The 17203-nt window shown below is 35.6% G+C and overlaps 2 protein-coding genes across 2 annotated transcripts; one reads left to right on the plus strand and one right to left on the minus strand.

Moving 5' to 3' along the window:
- Positions 1-357: 357 nt before the first annotated feature.
- On the minus strand, positions 358-4065 carry LOC121245112. The gene is made up of 3 exons (XM_041143430.1): positions 3031-4065; positions 1337-1457; positions 358-1242 (listed from the first exon to the last, which is right to left on the minus strand). Exons 1-3 carry the CDS (start codon positions 3751-3753, stop codon positions 695-697), a joined length of 1392 nt encoding a protein of 463 aa, XP_040999364.1. The 5' UTR covers positions 3754-4065; the 3' UTR covers positions 358-694.
- Positions 4066-4948: 883 nt separating this feature from the next.
- On the plus strand, positions 4949-15679 carry LOC121246550 (flap endonuclease GEN-like 1). Its single transcript, XM_041144724.1, has 10 exons — positions 4949-5043; positions 6132-6251; positions 7452-7743; positions 8227-8403; positions 9484-9654; positions 9861-10042; positions 10166-10412; positions 10590-10725; positions 11627-12102; positions 15230-15679. The coding sequence occupies exons 1-10, from the start codon at positions 4949-4951 to the stop codon at positions 15479-15481; spliced, it is 2148 nt and encodes a 715-aa protein (XP_041000658.1). The 3' UTR covers positions 15482-15679.
- The last annotated feature ends 1524 nt before the right edge of the window (positions 15680-17203 follow it).

The raw sequence follows: 17203 nt of genomic DNA on the forward strand, positions 1-17203 counted from the left end.
TTATTTTAACTTTAGTTTTTTTTGCTACTTAAAAGTGTAATAATCCGCTAAAAGAGAGAGTTGATTAATAAAACTGGATAATATTATAATGCTCCAATGGGGACCCAAGTCACATCTGGGTCTATATTTGGAAATGACGAGTCAATTATACAATTGGCTGACCCCATTAAAAAACCATGCATGATTAAAAAGAGCAATAACTTTTTCTTCTCAAATAATGTGAGATCTCATACACAGCCTACCCTTATGAGTCAAAATAATGGATCACAAATATCCCATTTGATCAGAAAAAAAAAAAAAAAAATGAAACTTAGTACCTTTTCATTAAGATCTTATCTGATAAAAGGACAAAAAAACAAAATAATTGTTCTTCCTTGTTTATTTGCTAAACAAAAGATAAGCTTCATGTGATAGTGTTGCAAAGACCCTACAAAATTGTGCATGAGTTATGCCTTCAAATGTTAAAAGAATTTCTTCTATCATAGGTACATGCCAAAATTGAAATAGTACTAGTACTTGATCTTAGAGAATAAGACCATATCGATCGATAATGATGTTTTGTCACTGAAAAAGTATTATTCCCCATCCATATAACCATCATCTTTTAAGCATGCATTTCTTGGTATGGCATCATCTGATTGGCGCATTAATGTTTGGGAAATGCCAGCGGCCATTAGATTATATATAGACATTTTCACCGTAAGAAGAGATCAACAAAAACCTCATCCACCAAGAACTCCAAAACCTGAGTCTCAATTTCCAATGCCACTTCCTGTTGCTCCTCTTCGAATTTGCTCCACATTTCTCTCCTATCCATCTCTCTAACGTAAGCCTCCCTCTTGTGCTGATCTAACCCCCATTCATATAACCCATTATGTTCCCCTCTCATCCATGCCTTTGCCATGCTCACCATCTCCCTTTCAAGCTCATCATCATCATCATCATCCTTCTTTGTTTGACATGATTTCTTTGTACTCAACTGTTCAAGAAAGAAATCCAACAGTACTAGTTGTTCCACTTTGGCCTTGCCAATATCTACTTTGACATGATTCACCAGCTCTCTCACCTTCATTTCAAGTTCATTTGGCTCTTCTTCCTCATCCTCATCATCCTTATTATCATGGTGTAATTCTCTGAATTCGGTATTTTCTTCCATTGACATCCATTCCTCTAAGTCGAAAGACTCTGGTTTAGCAAGACTCTCAAACCGCTGGATCTTTTGCATAAGGTTTTGTCTTGTCCCTGTTAGAAAAACATCATGGTTTATGATCAGCATTTTGTTCCTATGAACATAACATATATATGTACGTTATGGCAGATCAGATGAAGTACTTACTCTCCACACAGGCAAGGCTTCGAGTAAAAGCCGAGAATGACTCTTCATTATCCCCAACTTGAAAATCAAGCACTGAAACTGGGCTTTGCTGTTCCTTCTCCTCCAATTCCGACTCTATGATCTGTTACAGCAAATCAAAATTGGTAACAATTTCATGAAAACACTAGAACAGTACCATAAAAATACTGAATATTACACATAAAAGAAATGGGTTGGGGAAATTAATTAATTATTTATAACCTTTTCATCAGAGACTCATGTAAGAAGTCTTCAAACAATTGATAGGTTTAGATTGTAAGTTGAAAATTGAATAAGATATTATTATAATATTATATATTATTTTTATTTTGAAATTTGAAAAAGTTAAATTGTTTATTATATTTTGTTTAAAAGTTTCGAAAAGTTGTAATGATTAGATAAGATCAGATAGTTTTGAATCTAAATGAGATTAATGTTATAAAGAATTCAAGAAATATTTTTGTGGAAACAATAACCAATATTATTTATAAAAAAACGACATGTTTTTTCGTCAGATTTTGATGTGAGAAGAACTATTTTTTTCTTAGCTTATGAATCTTAAAATAGAGTTAGGTTTATTTTTTAATGGTTGAAGCCATTGGAACAATGGTACTATGCTCTACAAAAATCATCAGTAAATTAATTAGATTATTGTTGATGACGTGGCATGTTGTTGCAAGTGGAAATCAGAATATTACTTTTTAAATAAGTATATGCTAATTATACATTTAAAAGTAAGGGCGAATAATGTACTAATATTAATTAGACGTAATTTTAGTATATATAAGTTATGCATATTTTATTTAAAAAATAATTTTTTTTTAATGTATATATCATATATATTCATTTTTATATATGCGAGAATTACTCCCTTAAAATTGTACGAATCATTTCTATGTATTAAATAGTTTTCATTTAAGAATATGATTAATTTATAGAAAGAAACTTCCTCGTTACTCCCCAACTTCTCTTTTGTCTAATGTGATAAAATTAAACTTTAAGCAATTGACACGAAAAAATGCTATGCAATTCAGTGTTTATGGATAGAAAATATATGCATAGGGAACAAAAAAACATATTGCTTAGTCAAAACAATATATATAATAATTATTTTGCATTATTTGTTGGACCTCCATCCCAATTTTATATACTTATTTTAATCAATGTTATCTTGTACTTTTTAGCGACCAGCCCACACTACAAGAAAACTGCTTATTTGCGACCAGTTAATTTCAATAAAATGATTATTTGTAATTAAAATTAGTTGTGAATAATCTTTTAATCGCAATAAATTAATCACAAATGTCCGTTTTTCTTGTAGTACCATTAAGTTATATTAAATCAGAATTATTTTTATCATCAATAATTAAACATGGTTTTATTGTATAAAATAATATATTTAAAAATTAATTCCTATGTAAATAATCAAATCGAAGCACCCTCAACAGCAGACACAACCAAATTTTTATTAAAAAAAGTTATGTATCATACAATTATTTTTGTATATTTTTTATATATTTTACTGATGTAATTGATAAAAAATAGATATTTTATATTAAAAAAATGATACAACCAATTATATTAATAAAATACAGACAAAAATTAGTAAAAATATCTATACTTAGAATTTTTATATTAAAAATTATAAACGCGAGTCACTAAATAATTGTTCTTACCTTAGGTCCCACTTCCATGTCAGCGTAAGATTCTGTCCCTGCTGTCACCTCCAGGCAATCCCTACCGACAGATTGTAAATATTTTTTACCAACTTTGACCTCGTGTTCACCGCACTCCTTTGACTTACCGTGCCAGCTGGACGACGACAGTAAATACTCGGAGGAGGTGAAGTCGCTTTCGCACCAACTGGAGCCATCGGAGGAAGAACTGCAGGTCGTATTACTAGTGTTGGTGGTGGTGCAGTAGTAATAGTACTGCTGATGATGATCATCGGGTGAGGAAGCGACATCCAAGGGCCTAGATTTTTCCTGCACCAAGTCCTTGAACGATGACCACCGTACGATGTCTTTGACTCTGAACCTGATTTTGGCTCCATCGATATCGCTAGTGCTCCTACCGGCCTCCTTGCTGCTCGAGTAGTACTTCTTTCTCGACAGGAACATCGGAGGGTATTTCTTAAACGCGTTAATCAGGGCTTGGACGGCTGAGATTGTGGCTGCTGATGCAGCTTTTGATCGGCTTCTGAGTAACTTCATCGTGTTGTTTGGATTTGAATGGTACTGATCATGAGTACTGCAAGTAGTACTACTGCATGGCTGTGTAGGAAAGGATTTGAATCCGGCGCCTGAAGGACATGAATCTGAGCTTTCGCTGAGGAAATCTTTCAGCATTCTGGGCTTTTTACGCTCATTTGCAGGAGTTTTTCTTTGTTGCACATTCATCTTGTGGATTAGCCTACTATATATGAAGCTTGCAGTAGCTAGCAGAGAAGCTGATCAGAAAGAGTGGAAAAATAAGAACATGAGAGATGGTGTACTGAGAAAGGGAGAGAATGGGAATGAGATTGAGGAAGAGCTAGGGAAGTGAATTTAAAGGGTGAAGAAGAAAGGGAGAGGTAGCTTCTGGGTGGAGATCTCCAGGTAAGAAGCTCGTGCGCGCGAGAGAGTTATGAAAATATAAAATCAGGAAAAGGACAAAGTAAGGTAGAAGCGCGGATGCTTCTTGTTTTGTGGGGATTTAAATTAATAGATCAAAGAGAGTGGGATTTGGAGATTTAGGAGGTCTGGTCCTATCTATGTATGCATGCTGCATGCACTTGAGATTCTCGTCAGAAGTATGTCGTCAGGGAAAAATGCGTTGACTCCCTCAGTCCTTAACTGTCATCTGCAGCACTAACGTAGTACTGCCTCTATCTATCATCACATGCAATGCTAGCTTTCATGATTTGAAGCCTCAAAAACCCTACAAATTAATTTTACCATAGCAGAAAGTAAATATATATCAGGATGATCAGGATGTGATATGTTTTTTTCAAGAAAAATATTTTGGTTACAAAAAAATTATATAAAAGTAAACTTATAAACTGATATAACTTGATGTGATATTTCATATTGTAAAATTATTTTTATTATCAAGTAGATCTAACGGATTTCATAAAATCACAACAGTTTATGAATTTACTTTGTATAATCTTTTTATATTTGTAACAATTATCTTTTTCCAATACCATTTTCAGCTAAATCAACACAATTATCAGTGTGAAGTTATATATTTACTACTCGTTGGTTAAAGATGAATAATTAGATATTAATTTGATAAACAATACTTTTTTTTTTAATGCACGCCCATCATTTTCAACTTTGTCCGGTAAAAATTAAAAATAAAAAAACTAAAAACAAAAGAGGGCATCATAATAAGTGTACTGGACATTGCTAGTTAGGGAATCAGATTAATGTACAAAAAATGAGATTGAGAATAAAATAAGAGAAACTGTGCTGTGGTTGGTCTGCAAAATATGCAGCAATAGAGTTGCATGGGGTCCTTCCTATATGAATTTATAAATCAGAATGGGACTGGGTGGGATCGATGATCAGATACTGGGCATAGGCTTGTAACCTTGCAATCAATCAAACAGAGATGGTACTTTTTCATGTTGTCGGGTTGCTCCTCGATGGCCAGGGCTTGTTGCACGTGGCCAATACGCTGCAACTTGCAAGGGATCCGATGTTGCCGTAGGGGCAACTCATTTCTCAAGTGTCACGGACTCCGTCGGTTACTGTGCGCGCTCGTGGATGCATTTGTCGGCTCACAGAGTTCTAGATTACAAAACAGAAAGAGGATACGGTAACAACCCATCCATAATTTATCTACAACTTCTTCATAAAATATAATTTTTTTAAATTTTAGATACATCAAATCAAATCAAAATTAAAATAAAAATTAAATTTTAAAATAATATCATTTTACAATTCTGTTAAAAGTACTTAACGTTGAGTACTTTTAAGAGAATCCATTGACATGACATTGTGTCACATCAACCAATATATTAAAAAAATGTAAACACAAATCAAACCCAATAGAAAGGAAGAGTAAGCTCGTAAAACACTAAATGAAACCTAATCCTAGAGCCTTTTAGCATCTAGAGAGAGAGAGTTGTCTGAAAGAGAGATTGCATTGATGGTCATCGTTGTGGGTATGAGCATTGTTTATTTTGATTCAACTTAATTGAGGTTTTCTCATTTTAATAGGTGCAAGATGCTTTTTAAATATGTTATTTTGGAAGTCAGATTTCTTGCCTTTAGTGACATTTTTAGTGCTTCAGGTGCAGCATTTTTATTGGACTTTTATTTGAATTTTGAAGGCGAACGCACTGTCAAATTTCAAGATCTTGTTCATGGAAGAAGGGTCAAAACATTCTAATCTAGGGCTTGAAGTGAATAAAAAGTGCAATTTGGTGAAGCCTTTGGTAATTTTTTTCGCTGTCTTTGCATGTAGTAAATTAGTGACTATGGGTATCATTCATTAGTTTATATCACATGGGACTTTCTTTCTGCTAAGATTTTCTTTCCACAAATATGCCTATAACTTGACTATAAATGCCATGTTTATGGAGGGTCAACGATTCCACTATGTTCACAAACTTTGGCTTGGGGGAATTTTTTATTTTAAATTGAAGTAAAAGCGTTAATTGATAGGCAGCTTGGGTGTTATTTATTTTAGACTTTTTTCTCGATGTATGCTATGTTTCCTTGATGAACTGTAACTATATGTTGTTTGCATAGTATCATACTTTCATGTTTTTGTGGTCTGTGGGAATCAGATTCACCCTTCTACAAATCTACGATGTTGCTTTGTCTGTGGGTTTTCCGAAGGCAAGGGAGGGTTGCTCATGCTCTGTCTATGACGAAGGACGGGAAGGGAGGGAGAAAGCAAAGACTCAGTGAGATGGTGTATATGAAACATAGCGTTTCATTTGTACATGTGGAAGGAGGGGTACGCGGGAGTTACCCCTACCGGGTGCAAATAGACTTTTTATTATTTTATTCAATAGTAGTTTAAGGGTAGGAATTTAGTTGGTAGTTTATCATTTCTCAAACAAAGCATTAGAGTGTTTGAGAAGTTATATTCCTCGTCTTTCATTATTATCATCTTTTTAATATTTTTTAGCTTGGTATCAATAAATCATACCATTGACAAATAAAATATATATAAATAGTTTCAATCATTTAATTTCGCATCATAAAATGATAGAATGATGGTGATAAAAATGATAGTGAATACCATTATCTCTTCTTTTTCTCATATATTTATTTAGATATCTCCTGTTAGAATATTTTTCGTTCTTTTATTTTATATTTACTCATTAAAAAAAAAGTAATGAGATAGGATTATTTTATTGGTATTTACCATTTGAATAATATTATTATGTATCAATTTAAGTATAATTAAATATGATTAAATCTATTTATTAATCGAATGTTTCCACCAATTATTGTAGATATAAATATATATATATATAGTTAAATTATATTTGAAAGATTAGAAATCATATTAGAATTTCAGTAGCAAAAGTGTTTAATTTATTTTGAACGTTTTATTGAACGAAATTTTACTGTTTACTTTAATAGATTTGATATAATTATGCTATTAAAGTTGTAGAATGAAAATAAAAAAATATGTTAAGAATATTTAAATGATATTAATATTTATTAGATCTCTTGTAAGATTGAATAATTATGGAAAAATAAATCTATTTTAAGAATTTGGGATTTTTATGACTTATTTAAAATAGTCTAAGTATTTTACTAAATTATAATATATTATTAGTATTAAGTAATTTAAAATATCAGGATTTATTGATTATGATATTAAACAAAAGATTCAATTACTATATTTTATATTATGAATTTAATTAAGTAGGATATTAGTACATGTTGTTCTTAGATAAATTTAATGATATTAATATTGTATATAAATAACGAGCTACAAAGTGAGATTTAAGAGAAAACGTAACGAGGGAAATAATTTGATCACAAATTCGAAATGAACTTTCGGATTTTGGATCAGCCGTAGGCCCATACATAAACACACTCGCCCATTCAACCCCTTTCGCCTCCCACTTCTTCTCCGAACTGTGAAGCTACTGCGAGTACTGTCACCATCTTTGTGCATGCAAGCCGAAATCCCGCTCTTTTCCTACATTTTCTTCTGACCCACATTTTTTTGTAAGGAAAAGCAATGGGGTGGGAGGGCATTTCTGGGACTTGCTGAAGCCCTATGCCCGAACCGAAGGCTTCGATTTCCTGAGGAACAAACGAGTCGCCGTAGACCTCTCCTTCTGGATCGTCCAGCACGAGACCGCTATCAAGACCCATGTCAGAAAGCCACACATCAGGCTTACTTTCTTCCGTACCATCAATCTCTTCTCTAAGGTGCTCTTGGTTCTCCTTCTCTCATTCATTTTCGGTTCCTGCTTGGTTACCAAGAAACCAAAGTTTTCGGCTTATGGTTTGAAAGACTTATCTTGGCTGAGATAAATTTCTTGTCTTATTTGGCCCAAATCGTTTTGCTTATTTAAAATTTTTTCTTTGGCTGCATAGAAAAGAAAAAATAATGAAAAACGGGAAAGAAAATTTTATTTTTTTATCTGTTATTTGTTTTGAAGTTCCTACTTTTTTTTAATCTGTTATTGTTTTGAGGTTTTGTTTATTGTTTTGATGCAATCCTTCTCCTTTCTTCGTTGTAGGATGTATTACTTAAATGATTGTGTTAGCCTCAGTGAAATGGAAATTTTGTTTTGGGTCCCAAAAAATGTCCAACGTTTAAATAATAATTTTGTTTTGTTTTCCACATTTTCTTTACAACATAATGTTGCCTGACTTGTTCTGATAACAATGGTGCTGTGGTATTTGCAGTTTGGTGCATTTCCGGTCTTTGTCCTCGATGGAACTCCATCACCGCTTAAATCGCAGGCAAGAATTGCAAGGTTTTTTCGTGCTTCTGGCATTGATTTGTCAGATTTTCCGGTTGCTGAAGAGGGCGTTTCGGTTGAGAGGAATGGTGCATTTTCAAAATGTGTTCGAGAGTGCGTGGTGGGTTGTTTATTTCATCATAATTGCAATCAACTTTGTTAGATTTTGCGAATGTTAAGATAAATGGAGGTGAATATTTGCTTCCTTCATTCCATTTTTTCCAAATTCATCGGAAAGGCGTTTACACAATTAACAAATACCTTACCCACAAGTTCTAGAAATTTCTATCATCATAATAAACTCATATTTGGTTGAGTTCTGGTTTCGCCCCTTTGTGCATCAACCTATATTCTTTTTGGGGATTTTCTTCTTCTGATTGTTGACTAACTGAGGAAATAGACCCACCATCATCAGGATGCAACCTAGTGATCAATGGGTAGGTTTGGGATGAGCTGTATATTTGACATCCTGGGACTAGGAGTTCTTTTTTATTACCTAATACTCATTTATGGTGGGTGGGCCTGAAGGGACCAACTTGGTGAGGTTCCACGAGAAAACAAAATGAGGTTAAAACAGTTAATTTCATTTTATGTTTATGTCCATATTTTAACATGTAGAAGAAAGTATGTGTGAACTCTAGGAAACCCCCCTATATGAAGTATGAACTGAAAAAACTTTTAACGTTTATTACTGTTATAAACTAAAAACCCGCACAATACATTATGAACAGGCATTTTGGGGGTTTATTCTTTGAGGTTGAGGTTTGGTAACAATACTTGTGATGAAGAAACATAAGGATGTTACTGACAAGTTTGAAGCATATGTCACATTAATTTTTCTTTTTCTTGGTGTACATGTGTGTTGGGGAAGTTCTTACAAATTTCCTTGTAGGTATTGCAGGGTTACTCATTAAACTTATTTTTGTGAGATTTTTAGCAACCGAGGGGCTTTTTTTTGGCTCATCATTTAGTTGCGTACTTATGTGAACAAGCTCTCGTCTTTGTACTTCATTTGTGGCTTGCATTGAATTGAGGTGTAAGATCATTTTAGCTATGTTGGCATCAATTTTGTTAAATATATTTGGTATGGTGAAGTCTGCATTCCACCTTTTGGATGGTTGCAGGTTTTTCAGTTTCCCTAGATTTTTTGGTGATGCTTTTGGGACCTTGATGCAATTTTTTACTAATAGTGGCTTGATAGGAACTGCTTGAGCTTTTTGGGTTGCCTGTGGTAAAAGCAAAAGGAGAGGCAGAAGCATTGTGTGCACAGTTAAACAGTGAAGGTTATGTAGATGCTTGCATCACTGCCGACAGTGATGCATTCCTCTATGGGGCTAAATGTGTCATCAAATGTGTTCAGCCCAATTCCAAAGTAAGTACAAGTGATTTATTTGTGCCCTTATTGAGCATTAGGTTGCATTTTAAAGTGTCATCTAATCATTTACTTTTCAATATGACAATGACATCTATGCCGTAATTGTAGTTCACAAATTTCTTCATGTTCCTATCAGTTCATGATTAAATCATTTGACTTTGCAATATCCTTTTTGGTAAGCATGAGAATCTCATGGTATGCAGGAACCATTTGAATGCTACCACATATCAGATATTGAAGCTGGTATTGGGTTGAAGAGGAAACACTTGATTGCTATATCTCTGTTGGTTGGCAATGACCATGATTTGGACGGGGTGCAAGGGATTGGGCTTGATACAGCTCTTCGCTTTGTCCAAGCTTTTGCTGAAGATGAGATACTGAATAGGTGTGCTCATTAACTGATGTCGGTCATTTTTTTTCTGTAGCTGTAAATTCGAAATGAACATGTGGTAATGTTAGATCGAGTTGGGATTGATACCTTCCATGCTGAAGATGATATTTCCTGTAGGCTATATGAAATAGGCCATGGGGATACTCCACTGTTTCAAGGTGGCATTAAATCTTTAGATGATCATACGCCTAGTTCGGATAAGAGCTCACCAAAGATAAGATGTTGTCACTGTTCCTTCTGTGGACATCCTGGCGGCAAGAGGGCTCATTTTAAGTTTTCTTGTGAATACTGCAGTACTAGTAATGGTGAAGGTTGCATGAAAAAGCCAGATGGATTTAAATGTGATTGCCCCTCCTGTGGTGTGGTATGCCCTTATTTATTGCTGTGTTTTTATTGTTTCTTTCAGAAACTGTCGTAGTGACATTTTAGGATAACCTCTGTTTTGCTTGAGAATTGAAATTGCTTTTTCTTTTTTGTCTTGTCCGTGCGGAGTGTGAATTCTATTCAACATTAAAAGCATTTAATAGTGTCTAAATCGCAGGCTCAGAAGGAGAAGGAACATAAAAAGCAAGAAAATTGGAGAATGAAAGTTTGCAACAAGATTGCAATGCAGTCGAATTTTCCCAATGAGAAGATAATTGCAATGTATTTGTGCGACAACCATGGTTATTTTGCTGGTAAGTTTGTTTGGCTTATTTAGTATTTGATAGCAAGGATTAAGGGGTGCTTATCAGAAAGTTAGTGATGTGCTTTTGGCATGAACTTCCCGAAATGCTTGGACTGAATATAAATTAAGATGCCTAAATAATCCATGAAATGATCTGTTTTTTTAATAAGTAATCAATGAAATGATATGTTAACCATAATTTAATGAATTTGTGACTTTGTTACCACTTGGGACATTGATAGATCTTAGGCCCTGTTTGGATACATTGTTGGTCTCATCTCAACTCAACATCCAAACATTGCTCAAACACAAACACTTTTCAATTTCTTTTTCATACTTTTTCATCTAATCATTACTAATCATTACAACGTTCTCAAACTTCCATATAAAACACAAAAAACAATTCAACTTTTTCAAATCCCAAAACAAAAATAATATTAAAAAGTTATATTCTAACAATATTTTAATTTTATAATATTATTATTCAACTTTTTCTCTCTCCTTTCCCAAAATCCAATAAAAATCTTAATTCAAACTATTTTACTACTATTCACAAACCATCTCATTACTATTCATAGATTTTTCATCTTATATCATCTGAATATCCAAACGAGGCCTTAGTCTATATGGTCTTGCATGTGAGGCTATACGGTACTGCATATAACATATGGTCACCACCTTTGGTTTGGATTAGTTTAAGGTTACTTATACTGGTATTGCATTTCAAGGCTCCCCGATCTGACCCACGGCGTTTCAGTGCAGCCTTTAGGACTTCCAAAAAAAGAAACAAATTCAAAATTATTGATAATCTAGAAAAATTTCTTCTTCTTCTTCTTTTCATTTTATAACTTTTTGTTCGGACTATATCTTGCACATGTCTGTAACAGAGATTTTTTTGAATGTTTTTACAGGAAAAGATGGCCCTTGCATATCATGGGGAAGCCCAAAAACTGAAATGCTTGTTGATTTCTTGGCTTTTAATCAGATCTGGGAGCCATCTTATATTCGGCGGATGATGTTTCCCATGTTGTCGACCATTTTCTTGAGAGAAATGGCTGTAAATCCTGTAAAAACTTTGTTGTATGGACAGTATGAGTTTGACTCTGTACTGCGTGTAAAGATCAGATACGGACATCCATTCTATTTGGTCAAGTGGATAAAAGTTGCATCTGCTCTGGGGAGTGCTATGTATACAATCCCTACTGAGGAGTGTGATAGGCAACAAGATGTTATAGCATCTGATGAATCTGCCAATTTATTGGAAGGGCCCAATGTTCCAGAGATTCATGTTGATGAGGAGGGCTGCTTCTACCTGTTGACAGATGAAAATATGGACCTTGTTCAGGCTGCTTTTTCAGAAAAGGTTGACAGTTTTTTGCGTGAAAAGGTGTGCTACGTCCCCCTCCCCGGGCCCAAACTTAAAATTCTTTTTTGATTGTTGGATTTAGTATTATTCAAGTATGTTCTCTAGTTTTTTTTTTTTTTTTTTTTAAGTAATAAACTTTATTGATCGAATGCAACTAGGCAAAGCCCATGTAGACAAGAAGTATACAAAAGAGACACATCTAATTGCACTCTAGCAAGCTGAAAAGAAAGCAAAAACTCATGAACATTCCCTCCCTTTAATACAATAGCAGAAAACCATTGAACCAAAGAAAATACCAAAAAGTTTCATTTCCCCACTGTTCTCTCCTTGTTGTTGAAGCATCTCTCATTTCTTTCCAACCAAATACACCACAATAAGCACAAAGGGACCATCCTCCACGTCGCCGCCAGCTGAGAGCTATGATGTTGCCTATTCCAACATGCTAGGAGGTCCACCACACTCTTGGGCATAACCCAAGTCAACCCAGCCCTACTGATAATGCTATCCCATAACTCCCTCACCACCTCACAATGCAGAGAAATATGATCAATCGATTCACCATCCTTCTTACACAAGTAGCACCACTCCAATACAATCATCCCTCATTTTCTTAAATTGTCAGCTGTCAAAATCTTACCTAAAGCAGCAGTCCAAGCAAAAAATGCAACTTTAGGTGGCATTGGAACTCTCCATATACCCTTCCATGGGAACACTATGGGCTGGTGGTCTTGCAGCACCTTATAGAAGGATTTGACAGAAAATTTTTTGTTCTCTGAATGTTTCCACCGCATTCTATCTCCCCCAATTCCCCCTAGCTTCCTGGAATAAAGAAAACTGAAAAAACCTGCTATCTCCTCAACTTCCTATTCCTGCACATTTCTGGAAAAGGTTAGATTCCAGTACAGTGTGCCATTGGCTCGACATAAAACATCTGAAACAGCAGCCTGTTGATTTCCGGCTAATCTGAAAACTCTTGGAAATGCAGAAAACAGAGCTCTCTCACCACACCATTCATCAAACCAGAAACTAATTCTTGTGCCCTCACCAACCTCCAAACTGGTGTGTGTTGCAAATGCCTTCCACCCCTTTCTAATAAACTTCCAAAGACTCACTCCATAAGTCCCCCTACCCTCCTTAGAACACCAACCCCCCTAACCACAAATATTTCCCACCCACTACCATTCTCCACAATGAATCCTCTTCCAATTGGAATCTCCACAACCATTTTCCTAATAGGGCTTTATTGAAAGTAATCAAGTTACGCACCCCCAAGCCTCCCATCTCCTTTAGACTGCACACTTTTGGCCAACCCACAAGATGAAACTTGTATTCCTCACCCATAGCCCCCCCATAGTCTTTCAATCCGATTAGCCACCACTACCGGTAAAGGAAATAAAGAGAGATAGTATGCACGGTGATTGGTGAGGGTACTTTTGGTAAGAGTTCATCTCCCACCTTTTGAAAGGTAAAGTCGCTTCCAACCCAAAAATCTTTTTTCTACCTTCTCTACTACATCCCAAATAGTTTTTGCTTTAAAAGAGGCTCCCAAAGGAAGTCCGAGGTAACTCATAGGAAGAGCAGCCACTTTACAACCCAACAAATCAGCTAGATGGTTAATATTCCCCACCTCCTCCTCCGGAACCAATTCTGACTTTCCCAAGTTCACCTTGAGACCCGAAACTGCTTCAAAACACAAAAGTACAGCCCTTAAAGCTTGAATATTTCCACTGTCAACATCGTAGAAAATTAAAGTGTCATCCGTATACAATAAATGGGAGATGGATAACCTGTGTTTCCCATTGAAAAACCAGCAAAGAAACCACCCCTTACAACATCTTCCATCATACGACTCAAAGCCTCCATTACTAAAACAAATAGAAAAGGAGATAATGGGTCCCATTGTCTCAAACCCCTCGAACTCTGAAAAAATCCACAAGGTTTGCCATTGACTAACACAGCGGTTGAGACACAATGTTTAACCCAACCACACCACCTATGTCCAAAACCACATCTCCTTAACATAAGCAAAAAATCCCAGCTCACATGGTCATAGGCCTTCTCCATGTCCAGCTTGCAAAGGACTCCCGGTATACCATCCCTCAACCGGCTGTCCAAACCTTCTCTAGTTAATTATTCAAGCTAGTTGTTGTAACAAGAGATAGTGACAATTGACTGCCAAGAAAATTGAAGATAACCAATCCATTAAATTTTATTGATTTTGAAAGGGGTTCTGAGGTGAAAAAGAAAATGAAAAATGGGGTAAAAGTGGGTTTTCTTTCTTTTTTTTTTTTTTGGGGGGGGGGGGGGGGAGAGAGAGAGAGAGAGAGAGAATTGGAAAGGAAAAATAGATAATGATGTGTGTGCAAGAAGTTGGAGATATAGCTGGTAAGGAGCAATACCTATTTACCACAAAGGGTGGTGGCTCAATGGTCCTTGGGTTACTCCCAAGTGGCTTGGCATGTACTAGGTCTTGGGTTCGAAACCAAGTAGGGACTCACCTTACACTATTAGTATTAGCCGCCTAAGGATTTATTTAATTCCCTAGTGAGGTTAAGGTCTAAGCTATGGCTCTTGTATATGTCCTGTATACTCGGGCTTTTGTCTGTTTCATGATCAATAAAATTTTTGTTTATCGATAAAAAACGGTCTAAGCTATGGCTCAAACCCGGCTTGAGGGGGTGCCTGCTGCTTTTCACTGTCTAGGCCCTTCCTGTCCGGTTTCTAGTGGGTGAGGTTCTACTATAGTCACACCCTTTTTCCACAAAAAAATAAAAATAAAAAGATCAGCTATTTCAGGGAATTCTGTGCTGTGCTATTTGGGTACTTCTTTTGTCTTGGTTGAGATTTTGTGAATGTGGTTTGGTCATCTTTAGAGATTTACAACCAATAAAAGATGAGCCTAGAAAAAAAAGGTTGTTACAATCAATCATGATTTCCTTGTATCTATTTCTGCTCCCTAGCTAGGTGTTTTCTCTTGTATACATCCAGTGTACTTGGCTATACCTGTTGATATTAATAAACTTTTACTTGTAAAAAAAAAGATGAGCCTAGAAAAGAATAGTAAAAGAAAAAATATTTGAATAAATCAACTTGGCCATTACTTTTGGAGCTATAGTGTATCTGATTCTCCATGCTTGAAATTTTGCAGGAACTGAAAGAATCAAAACGAAGAAAGAGTTCAAGCTTGAGATCTGAAGGGACCATCGAAAAGCCAGAATCAAAAGGTGTCCAGCTAAGTATCACTGAATTCTATCGTTCAACCAAAGTACAAATTCAGGTGAAACCAGGAGGTTCAGACAAGGCTTCGGATGGTTCGGGTGTGGAGAACTCAAAAGGGAAAAGGGAAGTTTCAAGTCCAAATCTTTCCAAGTCTGTTAGACGTCGCCTTTTATTTAACTAGATCATTTTAACCTTTTTGATCCTTAGCTGCCATTTTGTAGATATCATGAGTTGAGATATAAAGATATTGGCGGGGGATATTTTTGTAAATGAAGTGTTAGGTTTACGTGGTATGGAGTGGCTCGCAATGTTTTCCTCTAGCCAGACAATATGTTTCTTCTTGTGCATCTGTGCAAATCAATTTTTTCTCTCTTTGTAATTGTTATTCTTCTCAAGTCATTTGTCCTTCTAGATCTGATCGAACCCAGGTGATATCGTTTGGGTTTTAGGAGTGCTGCGCTGTGCATTGATTTGATGCACTGGCACTACAATGATTGGAACCATATTTTTATCAGGTGTGCAAATTGAACTGCTTTAGTCTTTGAAGATATTTCAGGCAGTGCTTGGAACCTTACGCTTCCAGCCTCCTTTTGTTACAGGATTAAATAACGCTTTGGAAGGTCACAATGTTCAATGCAGTCTTAACGTCTTAGCATTTGGCTGAGAACCTCATTGGTAGTCACATTGTGGTGAAAATGCACTGGGAATTGAATATTTGATGACAAGTAAATTATTGTATTAGAACATTCTGACTACCGTGTTATAATGAGGAAAATATTTCCCGTAATCAACCGTTAGGACATCATTGAGCAATGACGGTGGACAATATATGATTCTGCATTCAGTAATATTGATGCCAAGCAACTCCACACCGAGATAAGTCAACTATATTGTGATGTGCAAAGATTGCCATGGCTGATTGATAATACGCATGGAAGGTGGCATATGAAGTAAAATGGTGTCGTCAAGACTTCAGCAATAAGCCAGGACTTTCCAGGTGACGCATTCTGTAAATGCTGTCTTTATTTTAAGGAAAACCATTAGTTACACTATTGAGTCTTAGTGCCTTGTAGCTACATCTGTCAATACATATGCTCTTTAGTCTTCTGGTATTTTGCTAAGCCTGTATATATCCATGCCTAATAAGTCATTAGTCCATGTAATATTGGGAAATCAAGTAACAAGATCAAGTTCTTTGAGATTCATTAATGGCAGATGACTTTTCTCAGCATGAACTTCAAATGACAGACATGTCCTTTTTTTTCTTTGTTTTAGGATTAGGCAGGTTGGAAGAGATTATATATCTCGAAAGGTGGTAAGATCACCCTTATAAAAAATGAGTTCTGTTGCATACAATCATTTTTGTGTATTATTTGCGCACTTCATTGATGTGATTTGCCAAAGTAGTTATTTTATATTAAAAAAAAGTGAAGCACACAATCACAGTAGTGGAGTGCGCAAGGAGTACGCAAAATTGACTGCACGTAGAGTTTTTGATAAAAAATACTCTTTCTAATGTACCAATGTATTTTTTTATCTATATTCCCAATTCCAGCAAGTGTGGTGAATCGTATCGAGAAGCTGTATCATGATTTTTTTTGGAATGGGATAAGAGAAGAATTCAAGTATCATCTAGTCAAGTGGGATAATGTATGTTTTCCAGTCTCTTCGGGTGGATTGAGTATTAGAAATTTGAGGATTTTCAATCAAGCCTTGCTTGAGAAGTAGCTGTGGAGATATTATACTAAGTCGTAAGCCCTATGGAATTAGTGATCGATTGCAAATATGGAGGCATGTTGGAAGGGGGGGGGGGGGGGGGGGGGGAGGGTGCACTAGGAGGTTCACGGAGTTTATGGAGTGAGAATTTGGAAACACATTTGAAGATGGTGGGGAATCTTTAATT

Source organism: Juglans microcarpa x Juglans regia, chromosome 1S, assembly GCF_004785595.1.
Source record: "Juglans microcarpa x Juglans regia isolate MS1-56 chromosome 1S, Jm3101_v1.0, whole genome shotgun sequence".
Lineage (NCBI taxonomy): Eukaryota > Viridiplantae > Streptophyta > Magnoliopsida > Fagales > Juglandaceae > Juglans > Juglans microcarpa x Juglans regia.

Bases quoted from the DNA above. Each gene is read 5' to 3' on its own strand.
- LOC121245112 (XM_041143430.1), bottom strand. From the start codon at position 3,753: ATGAATGTGCAACAAAGAAAAACTCCTGCAAATGAGCGTAAAAAGCCC. The intron at 1,458-3,030 runs GTAAGAACAATT...TTGCTGTAACAG, and splicing joins ACATGGAAGTGGGACCTAAG to ATCATAGAGTCGGAATTGGA. The intron at 1,243-1,336 runs GTAAGTACTTCA...TTTTTCTAACAG, and splicing joins AAGCCTTGCCTGTGTGGAGA to GGACAAGACAAAACCTTATG.
- LOC121246550 (XM_041144724.1), top strand. From the start codon at position 4,949: ATGGTACTTTTTCATGTTGTCGGGTTGCTCCTCGATGGCCAGGGCTTG. The intron at 8,404-9,483 runs GTGGGTTGTTTA...GTGGCTTGATAG, and splicing joins AATGTGTTCGAGAGTGCGTG to GAACTGCTTGAGCTTTTTGG. The intron at 10,726-11,626 runs GTAAGTTTGTTT...ATGTTTTTACAG, and splicing joins CAACCATGGTTATTTTGCTG to GAAAAGATGGCCCTTGCATA.